This window comes from Rhinolophus ferrumequinum, chromosome 8, assembly GCF_004115265.2.
Source record: "Rhinolophus ferrumequinum isolate MPI-CBG mRhiFer1 chromosome 8, mRhiFer1_v1.p, whole genome shotgun sequence".
NCBI classification, from domain to species: domain Eukaryota; kingdom Metazoa; phylum Chordata; class Mammalia; order Chiroptera; family Rhinolophidae; genus Rhinolophus; species Rhinolophus ferrumequinum.
In genome coordinates this window covers 53,779,158-53,800,105 of record NC_046291.1, presented here as the reverse complement: position 1 = coordinate 53,800,105, position 20,948 = coordinate 53,779,158, and the positions used below count along the sequence as shown (strand labels likewise).

The window sequence follows — 20,948 nt, the reverse complement described above, 5'->3', positions numbered from 1 at the left end:
TGACCAACATAGGGCTAGGTAAATAAATTGGCACATATTTATGTGGTGTAATATTACTGAGTAATTAAAGTGAGTGACTGAAGTACTTGAAATACTGACATATGTAGATCTATATCTATATCTGTTAATATCTATATATCTATGTGTGTGTGTGTGTGTGTGTGTGTGTGTGTGTATATATACATATATAGAGAGAGAGAAGAAATAATAATGTTGAATGGAAAAAGGCAGGTTTTCAGAAGAAACCTGTATGATATCATTTTTATAATAAAACATACAAAACCTATATATTGTTCATGGGTACATATATGAGGTCTAACAACTAAGTTCACGAACTTGCCACCATGCACTTACATTGGCAGCACTGTACAAACAGCTCAGTAAGGGTTCATAACCTTGGTATATCAGTGTCTCACAGCTGTGTTCATATCAACGTGTGGTGGTATTTTGCTGAATGGCATTCATTATTGTTGTGTGTTTTTGTGTACTGTTGCAAGAATGTCTGAGCTTGAATTAGAGCAACGAACAAACATTAAACTTCTTGTTAAACTTGGCAAGAGTGGAAATGAAATCAGGGACATATTAGTCCAAGTTTATGGGGATAATGCCATGAAAGAAAATGGCTGTGTACAAATGGATTAAACATTTTTCTGAGGGGAGGAAACACGTCACTGATAAAGAGAGGTCAGTAATGAGCAGAACTGATGAAAACATTGCAAAAGTTCTTTGAATTGTGTGTCAAAATTGTCAGCTGACTGTGAGAAGTATAACAGACCAAGTAAACATTGATAGAGAAACAGGAAAAACTGAACTGAAAATCTTGGCATGAGAAAGGTGTGTGCAAAAATGGTCCTGAAGGAGCTCACCAATGAACAAAAGCAGAAGAGAGTCGAAGTTTGCCAAGACCTTTTGGAGAGGCAAGACAATGTTTTGGGCTGTGTTATCACTGGTGATGAAGCATGAGTGTATTAATATGACCCTGAAACAAAGTGTCGAAGTGCACAATGGAAGTCAGCCAATTCTCCACGACCAAAATTTCCATCAGTCCAAATCAAGAGTCAAAACAATATTGCTAACCATTTTTGATATCAGAGGGATTATTCATTATGAATTTGTACCAACTGGACAAACAGTTAACCAAATTTACTATTTGGAAGTGCTGAAAATGCTGCATGAAAATGTTAGACGAAAACTGAACCTGAACTTTTTGCCAACAATTCATGGCTCTTGCATCACGACAATGCACCAGTTCACACGACACTGTCTGTGAGGGAGTTTTTAGCCAGTAAACAAATAACTGTATTGGAAGACCCTCCCAACTCATCTGATCTCGCCTCCCCCCAATGATTTCTTTCTTTACCCGAAGATAAAGGAAATACTGAAAGGAAGACATTTTGATGACATTCAGGACATCAAGGGTAATACAACGACAGCTCTGATGGCAATTCCAGAAAAACAGTTCCAAAATTGATTTGAAGTGTGAACTAGGTGTTGGCTTCGGTGCATAACTTCCCAAGGGGAGTACTTTGAAGGTGACCATAGTGATATTCATCAATGAAGTATGTAGCACTTTTTCTAGGATGAATTTGCAAACTTAATTGTCAGACCTCATATGTTCATGATTACTATTTAAAAATAGACTGGAAAGATACCCACCAAATAGTGGTTTCTCAGGAAAGGGAAGTGGGATGAAACATGGGTCACAAAGAGATTTCAAATAAACAAATAAGATAAAATGTTGCATTTATTGATTTAGTCATATTTGCTATATTATTCTCTGAAGTTTTCTGTAGTTTTAAAAATTTCTCAGAAAGCTGGGGGTGGTACTGGTGGATAGCATGAGGGGACTTCAAGTTAAATACCCAGTGAGAACTATTTGCCTGACACTGAACCGAATGTGTGGAAGTGCTGTGATTGGCATTTAAAAAAAAACATACGCATATAAAAGCATTCGATGCACCCATTTGGTAATGCTTCCTACTGTGGTAGGACAAAAGGCTTGAACTCTAGAACTCACCTTATCTCTGGGAGCCCTGCAGTGACAGGGAAAGAGCTTAGGGAACTGAACTAGACTTGCTCTACCTGTCCCTTGTTCTGAAGTCTCTGAACATGTCATGTGATAAGACTGCATGAGTCATTCTCATTGCCTACTTTCTGCTACATTATTTACTGTCTTAGCACTAATATTCTCTGGATAAACTTCTAGACGTGCAAGGATGCATACCAGAAGACCCTATCATGTGGAAGATGCTGAAAAATACTGCCTTGAGGATGATTTGGTCAATCTAGAAGTTCTGGACGAGGTACTAAATTTTTGGTAGACAATTCTCACTGACGACATTTGTTTCGTGTGAATGGTCTGACCTTTCTGTTGTAGACCACATTCTCCTAAACCACTTGAAAATTTGTATAGCCTTGCTGAAGCTCAGAGAGCATTTGGTTGCTGTGACATCCTGTGTTGTGTTCTTTTATATTCCCCAAATGTCCTAAATGATAAAGAGAAAGGATTTAGGTTTTCCCAATAAAGCCCTTCACATTATAGAAGGAAAAAAGAAGGAAAAAGTGTATCAGGTTAAAATTATTTCCTGTTTAAAGAAAAGTGCAACTTAACCCCAACCCTTAAATTAAGATAGTTGTTTGTTCTTCATAAAGAGCAGCTTCATTTAGGGAAATGGTGAAATTAATATAGCTTGAATTCTAAATTTGAAAACTGTGATAATCCCCATTTTAAAAAATGCATGTTTAATAGAGCTGTTAATTGCACTGGACCTGCTTCTTCTGATTCTAACTCTGGGGATCCTTAACTGAAATGCATGAATCACTAAAGTATAATATAAAAGTGTCCAGTTCTATATTCTCACCACATAAATTTTAAGTGCAACGATTTGAGAAATGAAGTTACTATTTTTGTCTGTATTTTACCAATAGGAATGACCTACTAAATCAAATTCTAATAGAACATTTTCATTGGTTGAGATTAAGTTTTTCATAATAACAGATAAAACCTGTGCTGGATAGTCAGTGTCTTTTAGCAAGTCCCAAGTGGGCCTAATTCTTTCATCATATTCCCATTTTTTTCTTCTTTCAAGGCAAATATCTGCATTTAAGATTATTAAGGTCACTATATGATTTAAATTGACTACTTGTATCTTTTAGAGGGAAATAGTCTTGTAAGAATAAGTTTGTTTTTTGTTTGTTTGTTTGTTTGTTTGTTTGTTTAGAACCCCTCCCTTGATTGGAAATAATGTTTACTCTCAATGCCATTTATCCTATTCTTAGGATACAATTATTCATCAGTTGCAGAAGCGTTATGTGGACTTGCTGATTTACACATATGTTGGAGACATCTTAATTGCCTTGAACCCCTTCCAGAATCTGAGCATATACTCTCCACAGGTAAGATGCTTTAAGAGCATGTTGCTTCTTAATAGGAAATTAAAAATCACAAGGGGAAATGAAAAGAAGGAAAAAGTGAGAATAAAATTAAGCCACCTGAGGGTTGTATACCCGAAACTGCAGATAATATGCAACATAGATGGAATTCTTACATTTGGGAGATAATTTTTTAAAGCAAGATGTAACAAAGATAGCTAAACATTCATTTAGTGCTTACTACATGCCAGGCACTGAGTTACCTCGTTTACTTCTCACAACCCTGTAACACAAGTGCTATGTATTATTAAGCCTATTTGGCACATGAGGAGACAACATAGTGAAGTTCACTCCCTTGCACAAGTTCATGAAGCCAGTAAATGAAGAACTGGGATTTGAACTCAGGACTATACATTCCAGAGCCTGTGCTCTACAGCCTTCCTGATACTACAGTTCTCCTAAGTGACAAAGCCTTGGTTTCATGCGCAATAGGTACTGAAGCAGTAGGAGATCCAGTGGAGCATTTAGAAGGGTCCTTTAAATTAATTGTTTTTTCCTTTAGTTTTCCAGACTTTATCATGGGGTGAAACGTGCCTCAAATCCTCCCCACATTTTTGCGTCAGCAGATGCTGCCTACCAATGCATGGTTACTTTTAGCAAAGACCAGGTAAGAACCCACCTTCCTTTTCTACCAAGTCACACAGTAGGGTGTGTTCTGTCTTCCTCTGAAGCTCTTAAGTCTTCCTGAAAACCTTCCATTCTGGTTGCTTATGCTGATTCAAGGAAATAGGAAATGAAATAGTAGCCCAGTGGAAAAGGAAGAGTGACAAAGCCAGAGTAGCAGAACATAAAAACCCTTTTTAAGAAATGTGAAACTTTCCCATCAAGATCACTCATTTTCCCTGATAAAATGTAACAAGGATATGTCTAATATGAATATGAGAAATAGAGCTAACACAAACCTGATTACATGGCAATGGTTGTAATAAAAACAGTAGATAGAATGACAAATTAAATTCTTTTCTATTAAGGTCTCAAAATTTTCATGGTCCAGTCCTTTTTACATGAAATACTGCTCCTAAGTTGACAGTGGTCATACACCACACTGTTTAGCTGCTGAGAAATTGTGATAGATTGGGTAAAGACTGAACAAATCTTATCCTCAGTGCTAGTCAAACACAAAGCTAACCCATTCTGTTTTAACTTTCTGGACCTCCAGTTCACAGTGGTGATATATGCAACATTTGACTCTTACTTTCAATACATATGTTTTCCTTTGTGTCTTTATTCTGTTTAAAATGGAAATAGTGTGACTTGGTGAGGAAATTTTATGAAAGAATTATTACATGTATTTTTCCTGAGGTCTGTGAAGCCTCTGCTTTGGGTTTGTTGAGGAATAGTTGAAATTACAACAGTGCAAGTTACAAAATGTAGTACATGGATTCACTGTAGGTTAGAAACTTAGCTTCTCCAAATTCTTACCTTTCCCAGAGGCTTGTGAAGTATCCATAGATCCCATACAGAATAAGTAAATGGAGAGAGAGATATGTGTTTCTCAATTTAGAAGTTGCCCTACCATTTTGTCTTTTTTCTGATACCACTTCTGACTGCAAGTGTTCTGTCTTTTCCAACACCAACCAATTCTCCAATTCTTCACCACCAACTGGATGTCCAAAAATTTAGTCTCATTCAATTTTGACACTAACTATCGGGAGTGAACACAGACTTCACAGGTTCAGGGCTCAGTCCCCCAAGGCTGTCCCCACTTCAGATGCCAGCTGTGAATGGGATGCCCTGGTTACCCACACTTTGCCTGGCTGATTACAAATTCAGGGATTGCCACAACCTTCTTCAGGTTTGATAATTCACTAGAACAATTTACAAAACTCAGGAAAACACTTTACTCATATTTACTGGTTTGTTATAAAGGATACAATTCAGGAACAACCAATTGAAAGAGATGCAGAGGGCAAGGAAGAGGGGTGGTACAGAGCTTCCATGCCTTCTCTGGGTACGGCCCTCTCCCAGCACCTCAATGTGTTCACATTGGAAGCTCTCTGAATCCTGTTGTTCAAGAGTTTTTATGACTCAATCAGTCCCTAGCCCCTCTCTCCTCCTCAGAAATTGGGATAGTGGGGCTGAAAGTTCCCAACCTCTAATCATGTGTTTGGTCTTTCTGGTGACCAGCCCCCATCCTGAAAATATCTGGACCCCACCTTGAGCCACTTGGTCAGTGGTTAGCTTTGGCTGAATGGGACTTGTTTGCGAATAACAAAAGATGTTTCTATTACTACTATCATTCAGGAAATTCTGAGGATTTTAGGAGATCTGTGCCAGGAACCAGAGACAAAGACCAAATATGTTTGTTTTTATTATACTGTAACCACTAATCTTCTTTTTATATAAGAGCTCCTAGAAACAAATGATAAAAAAGATCAAAAATACAAAAAAAAATAGGCAAAGGATGTGGGCTGGTCACAGAAACATAAAATATGACCATAAACATATGAAAAGATGCCTAACCTCACTCACAATTTTAAAAAATGCAAATTACAACTACATTGAGATATCGTTTTTTGCCTATCAGATTGGCAAAAATCCGACATACTCTGTTTGGTGAAGCTGTAGGAGAACAGACATTTTCATATATTGCTACAGTCCTTAGGAAAGCAGTTTGGTACTATCTACCAAATATACAAATGTATTTACCTTTTGATGCAACAACCCCATTTCTAGGGATTTATTCAACAAATGAACCTACCTATAAATACAATGACCTGTGTATAGAGTTATTCATTGTAATAGTGTTTATAATAACAAAAGGTAAAACACTCAAGTATCCATCCATATAGGACTGGTTAAATAGATTACAGTTCATCTATGCAGTGGAACAACAGGCAGCTATGAAAAGGCTGGAGAAGCTCTCAATATACTGAAAAGGGAAATTCCTAAGATATGCTGCTGAGTAAAAGGTGTACAGTGGTGGATGTTATATGAAAACCATAGCTGGACACACAGGGTGTTTACTGTGCTATGAATTCTTCACCGACACTCCATTTTCTGTGTCAGTGCATTGTCATCAGCGGAGAAAGTGGCTCTGGGAAGACAGAAAGTGCCCACCTGATTGTTCAGCATTTGACTTTCTTGGCAAAGGTATTGACTCTTGCTTTATGTCTTGATGTATTGTGGCTAGAAGGTTCTGCAGAGTAGTTGCATATTTTACAGATGATGGAAATATTGGACTTTTTTAGGGCTTACATAAAAACATTCCATCTGTATTATGCTTGCCTCCTGACAGTATTCCATCTTTCTTTCACGTGGTGAGGAAAATAATGCAGCACGAATTTACTAGATTCTTGGTAATTAATTTTTTATGTTTTTAATGTAATAGAAACATTTAGCCATTAAGTAGTAAAAATGGTTAAACATTTGGAACAGCGTCAAGGAGAGCCACCAAGGTGATTAGAGAATTACAAAATAGAAATCTTTGAGCAAAAGTTGAGAGAAATGAAAATTTTCAGCTCGGTGAAGTGGACATTGAAGGAATGATTTTAAAAACGGTCCACCAGTTACTTATACATACTCAGAATCAGTGTATTACGAGACTAAGAAAGAACTTAAGCAATATTTTTTACAGAGGCGGCTTGTGAATATTATAATGGATGACTAAGAAAAGTAATGGGATCTCTCTATTTAAAATGCTTTCTAAATTGTTTCGGCATTTCATCTGTCAAGGATTTTAAGCGAAATGTGGGTGGACATAAAAACTGATGACCTAATCCAGCCTCATCGGATGCCTGTGCACTGGGGAGTTGCTCATCTGAGAAAACAATGCTGGTGGTTACTGCTAATTTCCCCAAATGGAGTTCATCCCAAAAGGATAATGTGAATTCTGTAGGCAGGGAGGGGTGCCTGACAAATTTGCTAGATTAATGTTTCTGGAGGCTCCTTGTAACTGTTCTGTGTTTGGCACAGGCCAGTAATCAGACCTTGAGAGAGAAGATTCTGCAGGTCAACTCCCTGGTGGAAGCCTTTGGAAATGCATGCACAGCCATCAATGACAATTCCAGCCGTTTTGGAAAGTATCTGGAAATGATGTTTACACCAACCGGAGCTGTGATGGGGGCAAGAATCTCTGAATATCTCCTTGAAAAGTCCAGAGTTATAAAACAGGCAGTGTAGGTACCTATTTTATCACTCTGGTTTTGCTCTGCAGAATAGACCAGGAGGCTTTGGGAATTTTAATTGCTCCATTTTCACTCTTGTTTTCAGCATCCTGATAACTAGAATGACTCCCCCTACACCTACCCCCCATTTCCCCAGGAACAGGGAATTATTTAAGTAAAGGATAAGTTTGACTTCTAACCTAAAAGATGTTTACAAGCAGAGAACAAAGAGCTGGGGTGGAAGTACTTTGGGATATGTATGCTCGTTTCTCCTGAGTTGTTTATTATACCAGGTAGAATTTAACAACATTGCAGATACTATAAAAAAAAAGAACAAAAAACATTGGGTCCCTTAAAATTGAACTTGTCTTTTACAAAAGCACTGAGACTATTCTACATGTTAATTTTTTTCCCTGGACTAGAGAGAGGAAAAAAATATTTTGTTTTAAGAACAGTATAACAATAGTGATCAATAGCATGGGCTGCTCTGGGTTCAAGTGTTGGCTCTGATATTTACTGTATGACCTTGGGTATGTCACTTAACCTCTCTGTGCCTCATCTGTGAAATGGAGATGCTACTAGAGCCTACCTCATGGGTTTGCTGTGAGGATTAATGAGTTTATTTATACAAAATTCTTTAAAAAGTGCCTGGTATGGTACATGTTATCAGAGAGTTAGTCACTCTTCCTATTATTATTGCTATTGCAGTACACCAGACTTCTTCAGAAACCTAGCTCCATTCATGCATTATTCAGCAATTGTGTATGGAATTCTTACTGTATGCCAGTACTGTGTTCCCTTCTGGGGTTGCAAGAGTAAACAGAATTGACAAGGTCTCAGTATTCATGGAGCTTAGAGTGGATTGGGGTTGCGGGAGGACTGGGGGAAGGTCACACACGTTAAACAAACAAACAAACTTGAAAGCAGAACAATTATGATAAGCACCAGGAAGCAACGTAAGATGCTATGAAGGTAAAACAGAAGGAAGGGCACATAACCTAGTCCAGGAAGAAAGGGGCTCCCTGAGTGTGAGACATTTAGTCTGAGATCTGAGGATCACTAGGAGTTAGTTAGCCAACCAGATGGGGAAGGAGTGGGGAGGGAGAAGGGCACAGATTAGACTGAGAACAGATCATGTAGGACTCTGGAATCGGGCAGAAGAACCTTATTGTAAAGGCTGTTATTCTTCTGAACCTTATTCTAAAGGCAATAAGCAGCCAGTTTACATTTTCATAAAGGGAAGTCACAAAACCCAACTTGGCATTTGGAAATGATTATTCTGGCTTCTGTGGGGTGAGTGGACTGGAGGAGAAGTATTGTGTTGAGACTGTTAGGATGCTGTTGCCAAATGCGTGTGAGAGATTGTTGGCCAAGACTAAGGTGGTAACAGTGGAGATGGAGATGGAGAGGCGTGGACAAACCCGAGGGATATTGTGCAAGGAAGAATCCACAGGACTTGTTGTGGGTGAAGAACCCGGGCACCTTCTTCTATCATACACTTGCTGTTTTCTCACAAAACAGGGACTGACATGAAGAAAATTAAGCAAATGAACAAAAGGATAGAGTGAGAGTCGTTTTAGCGTCCCTGTGGCTTCTTGATTGATTTTTATGAGGTCCCTCAGTTCTTTCTCCCCAAATTAGGGTGATTTTAAAGTTTAGGGAGCTACCTCCGACAGATTGGAAGCTGCAGTTTTCTGTGTTCAAATGTGAAGTGGTCTTTTGTAAAGATAATTGGGGAGAATTCCAATCATAGCTTTGTCACTTATTGTGTGTTTATTAATGTAAATATCCTTTTACCTTACTTTCCTCCTGCGCAAAAGGGGCACACTAAAGCTGACCTCACAGGGCTGTGATGAGAATTAAATAAGATGTCTATGATATATCAAATGTAAATCTGAAACCTAATAAGTATCTAATTATTATTATTAAATTTAGTCAATATGATAGCACTAATAGACTGAAGACATTGGAGGAGGAGAAGATGGGTCTTTTGCAAGTTGTGTTCACCTGAACTTTCTGGCTCTGTCCTCTTCTGGGCTCATAATAGGTTTCCCCTTCTTGGTACCCTGTGGCTGTATGTGGTCATATGACCAGTTCTGGCAAGTGAGCATTTAAAGGAAAGACCCTCCAGAGCCCTGGCCAAGTGCAAAAGGTGGATGCTCCATGAGTGACTACCATGAGCACAGCGCACTCCCCCACCCCTTCCCCTGTCCTGCCCGCCCCACCCCCCACCCCACTGGCTCTCAATGGATGTACTCTGAGCAAGAAGTAAGTCTTTGTTGAGTTTAGCCACTGAGGTCTTGGGACGTTTGTTACTGCAACAAAACCAAGCCAATCCTGATAGATACAAAGATGAAAACCGAGTTGTAATTATGCTAGGAATGGATGTCAATAGGCAAAGCATGGAGGACTGGAGAACTAGAGTATCTGCCAGGAAACAAAACAAAACAAAGCAAAAAACTGTAGAAAGACAAGACCAAGACAGTGGAGCCAAAGCCTGCATATTTACCAGAGGTTAAAGAATAAGTGACATTCATATTAGGTATACCAGCTCACAAAGCCCTCTACGGGTTTTCCTGTCTCAGTGAACGGTGCCACTATCACCAGATTGTCAAGTTAGAAATCTGGGAGGCAGATTCCAGGTCCCTTTTTCTCCCCACCCTCATTTATTCTATGAGGATGTTCTTTTAATTGTTCCTGCAAAATATATGTTTAAGTTTATTCTTGTTCTCTGTCATCACAGTCATTAGCCTGTCCAAGCCTCTCGCTTTCTCATCTAGACCTCCAAATTAGTCTCCCTGCATCTATCTTGGCTTCTTATAATCTAGTCTTTATCCTGCAGCCAGAGTGTACTTTTCTCAACACAAATCATGCCCCACACTTAACTGTGCACCCTGGCTCCAGTTTAAAACACTTCAAAGAACTCTAATTGCTTAATCAACAAAATCCATATTATAACCTAACAAGTCCTTCTGAGGCCTGGCCCTGCCTACCTGCCCACCCCCTTCTCACTAGAATTCGTTTGGTTCTGCGTGGGTATCACATTCAGAACCATTGTGTATATGCTGCTCCCTCTTTTTGGAATGCTTTTTCCCTTTTCTCTGTAGTTTCTTCCAGAACCCTTCTCATGCTTCAAAGCTTGACTGAAGTGTTACTTCCTTGGCGAGTTCTTCCTCTGACTTGACACAAGTAACCCTTATCCCCCAACGTTATTCTTCATCTCAGCTCCTTGTTTGTTTCTTTCAAAGTCCTCGTCACAAGAATCCTTGTTAATTTATCTAACTCCATCTCTGGAAGGGAAGCTCCAGGGAGCATGAAGCCTCTGAGTCCTATAGCCCTTGCACCTGGGGCAGTGCCTGCCATGATTGGCACTCAATAAATTTGTAAGTTGAGCAAACAAATGAGTGTGAAATGGCAAGTAGAAGCATCTAGAATACAGGGCAGAAACAAGAAAGTACGAGAAGAGCTTTGACAGGATAAACAACCCCAGGAAGACTAGGATATCCAGGAGAGGCTGAAGAAAAGAATGGGACCCATGTCATAAATAGGGACAAGGAGAAGGAAGAAAAGATTTATTTCCATAGAACTAAGTTGGCCAAAGTGAGGATATGCCAAATTTCTGGGGCATCAACAGAAGAGACTGTCCTCTAGAGGAAAGAAAGGGATCTAGAGCAGGACTTTTCAAACTCTTTGCTGACAAACTAGTTTTTAAAAAACATTTAGTTCACTAATACCTTCATAAAACATAATTGCAATGAATTATCAGAGAATTTATCATACTCTTAGATGTCATGGCATTGTCACTTGCTATCAGATGTCTAGACATGTACTTTCCAGTTCCTTATCTTGTCATAAGCTGGCAACAGTCCACAGACCACACTTAGAGGTAGCATCTATCTGAAAGGACCCTGAAAGAGGTGGGCAGCAGGAGACCAGGGGGACTGATGCACGGCATTTTGAAAGAATACAAGTTTGAGAGAGTGGAGACCTCAGTTCAGGACCAATTCTACTCCCTAATTTGCTGTACAACTGGTGAGCTGCTTCCTGTCTGGGGCTCCAGTAAAGGAGGCAGTTTTGCTGATCTCTCTAAGCTGCTCGTATATTACTGTCTCTGAAGCAACATGGGCTATGAACAGAAAGCATATGGCACAGATGCACAGTCATTTGGGCTGAAATAGAAAGATCTCTGAACAAGTGTAACCTGAGCTGTTACCTGTACATGTTCCATTCTCTAAAACCTTTTATGTAGAGTAAGCGTAAGTGTGTTTAATAATGTGACATTGTGACAATTACTGTACTAATCTTATGACTATTACTATTCTGTAATTGGGATGTAGCATATTTAGTTGCCTGAAAATTCAACTTTGCTACAGAACTATATATTGCACAGATAGGAAATTGTATAAATTACTTGGAGTGTGGAAGCCCAGAATATGTTTTTAATAATGTACCCCCTCTCCCTTTTTGTTTCAGGGGAGAGAAAAATTTTCACATATTTTACTATATTTATGCTGGTCTTTATCAACAAAAGAAACTTTCTGAGTTCAGACTTCCTGAGGAAAAACCTCCTAGGTAAGTGTTGGGGATTTTAGCTGGAATAAATAGAGCTGTTTTCTTAACTGGGCACTCATAATCTCTTTAGCTGAAAGGATGAGATGGCAGGGACTATATGTCACTATTTGCATTTTCTAGAAAGTTCTAAACTCCACTGCAGCCATTCTCCTCAGCAATGTGCACCATTATTCCACTGCAGTGGAATATAAGGGAATGCCCTTGCAAAGAAGGAGCCTGGTGATGCCCTGGTGTTTGAGGTATGATGCCAAGTCAACACTGATTCTGTTTGTCATACTCCATTTAGGTACATAGCTGATGAAACTGGAAGGGTGATGCATGACATAACTTCCAATGAGTCTTACAGAAGACAATTTGAAGCAATTCAGCATTGTTTCAGGATTATAGGGTTCACTAACAAGGTAAGTGATTGTCAGGAGAGAAAAAACTCAAGTGTTAATATTCTTGGATCAGTGTGAGCGAAGACATGAATGTTCTAACTTGGGGCAAGATACTTGCTTTTCAAATGCTACACTGGTCACCTTATAAGATCTCGCTACTCAAAGTGTGACCCAAGGACCAGAAACATTATCATCACCTGAGCGCTTGTTAGAAATGCCTACTCTCTTGTCCAACCAAGAACGGCTGACTCAGAATCTGCATTTTAACAGGATGTGCTGGTGAACATTCAAGCAGAAGTACTATTTAAGTGCCATGTGTCTATGAATTGTCATTGTCATTAATTCACTACAGCTGTGATAACAAACACCAAAATAATACTGCCGTTTTCTGAATTGGAATTGTTCCAACCATTAAAGTGAATTATGTAATAGGAGTGCAGGAATACATAGGTTACACCTAAGCCATAGAAATATATTTATGCAAGTAGTTCTTGGAGCACCAAGACAAATGAAATCTTTTCAACTTTCTTGCAGTCACTTCCTTCTCCATATACACAGTTGCACATTATTAACTATATAGCTCTAAGTACTGTACTATCCTTATCATACCAGATACAGGCTGTCTCTATTAAATATATGCCAGGGGTGACAGAAAATATTTATAACCCTAAGCTCTCAAATATTATTCTGTGACACATTTATGTCATAGTTTCTGGGCTTCATGCCATCAATTTTGCAAAATATACAGATTCTTTTGCTTTTCCAGCAAAGGAGGTGAATGATTAGGAGGTAGGTGAGAGTGTTAAATCTTAAGGGATTAGATTACAAGACACTTGAGCTGCCCTGGAACAGCTACTCTGGATAAAGGATTACTTCTGTAGTCCAATGAGTTTGGCCAACCCTTCCCTCTCTAGTATGGTTGCTTTTAGTCATAATAATAATACCTTTCTTCTTTCTAGCTAGCTGTGAATTTCCTCTGTTGGCCTCCTACAGACTTTAAACTGACAGACAGTGGAAAATCCCAAAGGTCAGATAAAAATAGAAATATATTTCTCTTGGCTCCTTAAAGGAGAACAGTTAAACAGCTTCCAGCATTATCAAAGGATCATTATAGTTATTAATTTATAGAGCTGGTTGTTATTAAAGATGCATGGTAGAGATGGCAGTGAGAGCCATTTAAAGTCACCTGGGTCATGCCAACGTGTTTAGGGGCATAGTTCCTTAAAATGGCAGAGGAACAGTAGAGAAATCAGCCATGGGGTTAATAATATTTTGCTTTCAATGAGTACAGTGATGATTATAGAATACTGTAAAGAAATTGGTCCTAGCTCTAAATGAAAGTATGTAATAGTTCTAATAATAGAAATGGACTGCAATTGATGATAAAACAGATGCTGTTTTAAGATGACGTTATAAACAAAGTAAATTAAATATACTATGTATTCTTGAAGTAAGCCATCCTAATCCCTGTGGGGGGAAAATACAGTAGAAATAAGTGAATGACTACATGAATAAATATGAAAAGAAATGTAAAAGGTGATAAACATTCTTAATTTGTGGCTGGGCTAGGTGAACAACCAGAATGTAATTATATGTATATGTGTGTGTGTTCACCATGTCCCATATTAATTTATACTGGAAATTAACTTATATCCGTGAGTAACCTTGGAAATGGAAGGAAGAGACTGGATCTTCTCTCTCTGACCCTAAATTCTCTGATTGTATCTTTGTCTATCTCTCTTATAGACAATGTGTTTTGCTGAATTAATTCAGTTCACTCTGTGTTTGTAAATTCATAGTATTTTGACTAAATTCAGAAAGAGTCACTTGAATGTCATCAAGCAATAGGTGCCAAACAGCTGGTATAACGGGACATTTTCTTAGGTTGTTCTGAGGGACATTTCTAGTTTAAATGAACTGGTCAATTTAATAAAATTATGGTCCCTGTCCTTTCTTATAATGTCACCAGCTCCCTGCAGGAATCCCTTCAGTTTTTTCCCAAACCCTTACGGCAAAATTATGAGTAGCAAACCTTAGCGAGGACTCAGGATCATGAATTTTAATTTTGGGACACCAGCCAAAAGTATCTGAAAGAACACTTGACCCTGAGATTATTGTAAAGAAATTTCCCTCATAGAAGGATTCTTCCAATAACAATAACGGTTCCTTGCAGGGGCTGGAGGGGGTTACACGTAAAGCCTTGTTATGAAGATTGGTACTTTTCAACTCCTATTTTGGAGTCAAACTATACTATTTTTGTTCACTATTATGCTTGCCTTGCTGGTATGTGGATTATCATACCCTGTTTCCCCGAAAATAAGGCCTAACTAGACAATTAGCTCTAATGCATCTTCTGGAGCAAAAATTAATATAAGACCCGGTCTTATATTACATAAGACCGGGTCTTATATTATAGTAAAATAAGACCGGATCTTATATTAATTTTTGCTCCAAAAAATGCATTAGAGCTGATTGTCCAGCTAGGTCTTATTTTTGGGGAAACACGGTAACATAGTAAATAGAGTTTTAGGTGTGTTTATACTTAATACTACATGAAAGCTTTGTCTTAATGACAGACAATAGGACTTACCATTGACATGTTTAAACCACTTTATTGATGTATAATTGAGATACTGAAAAACTTTTTTTAAAACCAACCGTTGACTTTTAAGATACAAATATTGTGATCCTATGAAAATGGAACTTAGTAAAGGCATTGGAATAGAGCCTGTGAGAGAGAAGTCCCTTCAGCCAAGTCTATTGCAGTGCTTAGGGCAGAATTGTTGAAAAACTAGACTTACAAAAAAGAAGCAAGGTAAAGAGAGATGGAAATGGCAAATACATCTCTACAGAGGTACCAGAGAAACAACTACCATGAGATGCCTGTGGACCAGACTAGGGCGATTTCCTTAAATTGGCTTCCATCTAACAGAGAAAAACCAAAGTTCTCAACTTTTCATTTAGCCTCAACTTTACTGAGAAAATATTTAGTACATCAGTGAAAGGAGTGTCTTCTGAGAGAGAGAGAAGGGAGAGAGAAACAAAGAGCATACATCCTGCATGGGGCTTTATGGAGAAATACTGTTTTCCCCACTTTTGCTGCTTGGTGATGAAACTGAATTCATACTCATCAACATTGAATTGGGAAACCCAGCTGAAAGTGTCATTCGTCTTCTTGATAATATTCTGTCCTGAGTGAGGTGATTCAATTTTATCACTTAGAAAGTTTGAAACTGGTAAGAAATAAAAAGATAGAGCAGCATAGCAAGATTCTGTAAGAAAGGCAGGGTTGCCAGGAAAGGCTCCATAGCTGGAAATGGGGTAAGAGAAAATGCGCGAGGAGAGGAAGGTGAAAAACCCTCCCCGGGGTTGGTTGTGGGGAGAAGAGAAGAGACATCTGATTAAGAAGTATTGGGGAGAAAGGATTAATCCTACAGACGGACATGCTACTGACTGAACTCTACCATGACTGTATATGGGTGATGTTTTGACCTGAACACAGGAGTGGATGTAGGTTCCTAGGCCAGAAAGGAAGAACTAACCACCCCGAGGGTAGGACTAAAGGAGTCAAGTGGAAGAGCCTGGAAATGTAGCATAGGGAGCTCCCTAAAGCTAGTACCTCATTAATGAGGTGAACCTAGATACCCCTTCTCAAGTTCCCCTCTCTGAGGAAGGAGACCCAACCTACCATTAATCTCAGTCATTCACATAGCGAACACCAAAGGTTTTGCTGAAGGTCACAGGTAGTTTTCCTCTTTAAAAGAGGAAATATCTGAGCATTGTGGTGAAGAGGATATTGCCGGAGAAGCAACGGGGTGAAAACTACCATTCCTTTGGGGATGATCACCTCAGTGGTGAAATGCCTGGAAGCCTTATTTTGGGAGGTTTCTTGGCTTCTACTGTGATACAGTGTGTGTGTGTGTGTGTTTTGATTAGAGGAAATACATTTTTTTCTGAGAGTACTAAGAGTTTTAGATAATCTCTTGAGATAACTGGATATAGAAATAACAGATCCAGAAAACACTGCTGTCTGTTTTACTCTCTGGATCTGCCTCCCTGGGAGGTTGCTCGCTGGTTGCGTTCTGAAAGCCTCACGTTGTATTGATCAAGGTAATGAGGGCCTGTCATGTTAAATCCAGGCGCGTCTCAGAAAACTCATTTGGTAGGTGTTCTGCTTAGCCACTCTTAAGTTGTGTGATTAAAACAGTGATTCTTGACATCAGAAACATGACATCCTGCCTTTGATTTAGAAGTTTGAAGAACAATATCTATAATAGGAGCCCAGTTGAGGAGCCCAGTTTAAATCCTCATTTGTCTTTGTAGCATTATCAGGTATCCAGCAGATGTCACTATTACAGTCTGTGTTCAGTTTTTTGGCTTTACTGAGTAATGTTTACAGGAAGGCTTAATTTGGGGACAGTGCTTTATCAATGGTCTAAAGACAGTTTCTATTAGTTTGCTGCCGTCTATGGTACTAAATCAAGTTCCCCACCTGAGTATTCTTGGTAGAAGTAGTTTATCTATGAGCATAAGATGCAGAAATTTCCTATATATATTTCATCATCTCACCTACAAGAAATGCAAATGTTTAAATAACTAAATATGTTTTATTTTTCACCATTAATGCTATTGATGCATTCAACTTCAATATAAAAATAGCACTTTAGATTATCTGAATTGTTTTTACTCAAAACACTGATGTAGGTGATGTTGGATCTGCTAGCAGTTTCTGAGTGTGGGCGGGATCGTGTCTTGTGAAGCCAAAGAATGGAAACACGAACCAGGAAGAGGCAAAAAGTTTTAAAAAGTGGATAGTTTATTAGAGGCAGGAGAAAAGGTTGCAGCTCCCAAGCGGGAGGGGGTCCCGAATGGGGGTGGCCCCGTGACTGAGGCAAAAGCTCTCACTTTTATACTTTCCCTTGCCTGCTTGGAAAAGGGGAGCTGTTTGGAGAAGGGAACTGGCGCCTTCTAATGAAATTCGTCTACCAGGTTTGTTCTGCTTGCCCATCCTAAAGGAATTAGCAAATTAACCCACTCTTATCTATCAGATCTGCTCCATTTGTCAGGCCAAAATGAATTTTATGCTTAACCTCAAGGCCTTATTACATTATGTCCTGGAGTGAAGGAGTGATTTCAAAACTTGAAGTTTTAGGATATGGCTGTCTTTGTTTATTCCACCAGGGACCTCCCTGTCTAACTAGGGACATGCTAACTCTCCTGTATCAACACTTCTGACACCAAATGTGTGGAGTTCCCCCCCCCACCCCCGACACCAACCATTTATCCTATAATTCAATTCAACTCTGATGGTGTCAACCTGGAGTTAGCATCAGATTACACAAATTAAGGGCTCAGTCCCACAAGACTGCCCCACTTCAAACACCAGTCACAAGATCTGGAGTTTTCCTACTTCTGACAGACTGGTTATGAATTTGGGGTCCCCAAGACCTCTCCTCTGGTTCAATAATTTGCTAGAAGGACTCACAGAACTCAAGAAACAGTTTACTTACTATTATTGGTTTATTATAAAGGATACAACTCAGGAACAGCTAAGTGGAAGAGATACCTAGAGCAAGGTACTGGGAGAGGGGCACCACTTTCTCTGACGGCCTTCCTGTGTTCACCAACTCAGAAGTGCTCCGAACCTCAATTAGCGGCTTTACTAGAGATTCCATTACAGACATGGCTGAAGAAATCATTGCCTGTTGACGATTGACTCAATCTCCAGCCCTTCTCCCTTCCCTGGAGGTCCAGGATTTGGCTAAAAGTTCCAGCTTTTTAATCACAGAACCTCAATTAGCGGCTTTACTAGAGATTCCATTACAGACATGGCTGAAGAAATCATTGCCTGTTGACGATTGACTCAATCTCCAGCCCTTCTCCCTTCCCTGGAGGTCCAGGATTTGGCTAAAAGTTCCAGCTTTTTAATCACAGAACCTCAATTAGCGGCTTTACTAGAGATTCCATTACAGACATGGCTGAAGAAATCATTGCCTGTTGACGATTGACTCAATCTCCAGCCCTTCTCCCTTCCCTGGAGGTCCAGGATTTGGCTAAAAGTTCCAGCTTTTTAATCACATGGTTGTTTCCTCTGGAAACCCACTCCCACCCTCCAAGAGTCACCTCATTAACCCAGATTCAGGAGTGGTTGAAAGGAGCTTATTATGAGTTACAAAGGACACTCCTCTTATCCCTATCAGAAAAATTTCATGGGTTTTAGAAGTTCTTGTGCCAGCAATTGGTATGAAGACCAAATATATATTTCTTATTATATCACAGTATCACAGTAGTGAGTCTTTCAAACTATTTCCTGACCTCATTCATAACTAGATACTCCATCGTTTAACTTCAAAATGTTGTAGTGAACCATCAGAGAATGTCCTACCAACTATATCATAAAAACCATCTACAAAAGAGGCTAAGGAAACATCTTACTCTTATTTTGAAGAAATAACCATACCCGAATTTGGGAGCTGGTATTAGTTAGGGTAAATGGATAAAAGTGGCTTAAAGAACAAAGAAGATCAGTTCTCTCTTATATTAGCATGCCAAGGTAAGTGGTTCAAGTTGCAGAACAACTCCATTCCATGCAATCATTGGTCTCAGGCATCCTAATTAATGGCTTGGTTTCGGCCGGGTTGCTGGGAGCTCCCGCCAGCAATAATGGGGAAGAAAGTAAGGAGGAGACATGCTGACTTCCATAGGCCAGGCCTAGAAGTGGTCCACATCCTTCCGCTTGCTCCTTTGTTAAGAATTTAGTTACATGGCCACCCCTAACTGCAAGGGAGGTTAAGAAAGTTGTTTGTGTGCCCAGGAAAAGCGGAAGGGTGGGCTTGGTGACAATCAGAACTTTTCACCACAGTGCTACTGCTTTGTTGGTTTGATTGGCAATTATCTTCAAACATCATTCTTGATGTCCTTTCCAGGAGGTGCACTCAGTGTACAGAATTTTAGCTGGGATTTTGAATATTGGAAACATTGAGTTTGCAGCTATTTCCTCTCAACATCAAACTGATAAAAGTGAGGTGCCCAATGCGGAAGCTTTGGAAAATGGTAATTATTTGATGCCTCTTTCTTTCACTTTGGTAGTTTTTCTTTCACTTTGGTAGTTTTTCAAGACTCTGTAAAATACAACGCAGCTGTTCCTGGTTCTGAGTGTTTTCACTATCCAGTATTTTCCAAACGATGTCTTATAGAACATCAGTGTTCTTTCCATGAGCAGCAAATAGGTGTTCTGCAGGAAAGAATTCCATGGCTGGTAACTTTGGGCAGTGGTTGTCAACACGGGCACCTTTTGAAAAATCATCTACAAATTTTTGAAAATAATACAAGAGGTTGGACCCCACTGTGTATCCACAGAACCAGCATTTGCAGGGGAGAAAGCAGGCACCTACTTATTTTTACTTTAACAGGTAATAATGGTACCAGAAGGAATGAGCAGCCTGAGTTTAAAAACAAAAACAAAAAAATACCTCATTTAAATAAAGCAATCACCTTTTGTGTTAAAGTGCAGTACATTTTAGGGTCTTTAATATACTAATATGTGTAGCGACTCTCTAAGAGGAGACTATAGTCTTCAGAAATTGCTGCAACTTACTTGATCAAAGCCACCTCTGCCCACTTTTTTTTTCATCTAACACCTGTGAAGAGCTTTCAGAACAGTTTGGGAGATAATGTGTCAGTTTGGATGCTTCTTGGGATTAGGAACCTGATTTGTTTATCTTTGACTATTTTTTTACATGCTGATGGTGTCTTTATTTCTTTGTTTTTGACATTCAATATTATTTTATTGAACAGCACAGTGGTTTCAGGTGTACAGCACAGTGGTTAAACACTTATGGAATTTATGCAGTGATCCCCCGACCCCACCTGTATTGCCCACCTCTTCGACTTTGAGTGTCGAGAACAGAGCCTGGCACATAGTAGATGTTGAATAAATACAGGCTGGCTGAGAGAATGGGCGGATAGAGGACTGCATTCTTCAGTGCCATCCTTACCTTTTGTTCCAGCTGCCTCTGTTCTCTGCATCAGCCCCGAAGAGCTCCAGGAGGCCCTTACTTCACATTGTGTGGTCACCCGAGGAGAGACCATCATCCGAGCCAACACTGTTGACAGGGCCGCGGATGTCCGAGATGCCATGGCCAAGGCCCTGTATGGGAGGCTCTTCAGCTGGATTGTAAACCGCATCAATACACTCCTGCAGCCAGACAAGAACATATGGCAAGTTCCGCCGAGGAGCAGGGGCCCCAGGAGAGCTGTCATCGACCTCAGTGTCTCTTAGAGTTTGCAAGAGGAAGCGTATGGGCCTCTCTTGGGTTTTCTTTAGCAAAGCTCTCAGGCCTTCCGCTTGAAAAATTGCACTGGGGCCAAGGAGAGCCAAAGTGTTTATACGTGAGAGGCGCAGTATTGACAGAGCCAGTATAGTGTAGCATTTAACCGGCTTGGCTGGGAGTGGGAC

At 39.6% G+C, this 20,948-nt stretch overlaps 1 protein-coding gene across 1 annotated transcript in view; it reads left to right on the top strand.

Moving 5' to 3' along the window:
- MYO3B (myosin IIIB) overlaps positions 1 to 20,948 on the top strand; it is a 386,500-nt gene that overhangs the window by 145,297 nt on the left and 220,255 nt on the right. Inside the window, exons 10-18 of the mRNA XM_033111465.1 lie at positions 2,207 to 2,303; positions 3,280 to 3,396; positions 3,935 to 4,039; positions 6,442 to 6,525; positions 7,348 to 7,550; positions 12,012 to 12,110; positions 12,397 to 12,511; positions 19,417 to 19,543; positions 20,500 to 20,710. Of these exons, the coding sequence (XP_032967356.1) occupies positions 2,207 to 2,303; positions 3,280 to 3,396; positions 3,935 to 4,039; positions 6,442 to 6,525; positions 7,348 to 7,550; positions 12,012 to 12,110; positions 12,397 to 12,511; positions 19,417 to 19,543; positions 20,500 to 20,710 (1,158 nt within the window). The remainder of the gene's footprint in view (positions 1 to 2,206; positions 2,304 to 3,279; positions 3,397 to 3,934; positions 4,040 to 6,441; positions 6,526 to 7,347; positions 7,551 to 12,011; positions 12,111 to 12,396; positions 12,512 to 19,416; positions 19,544 to 20,499; positions 20,711 to 20,948) is intronic.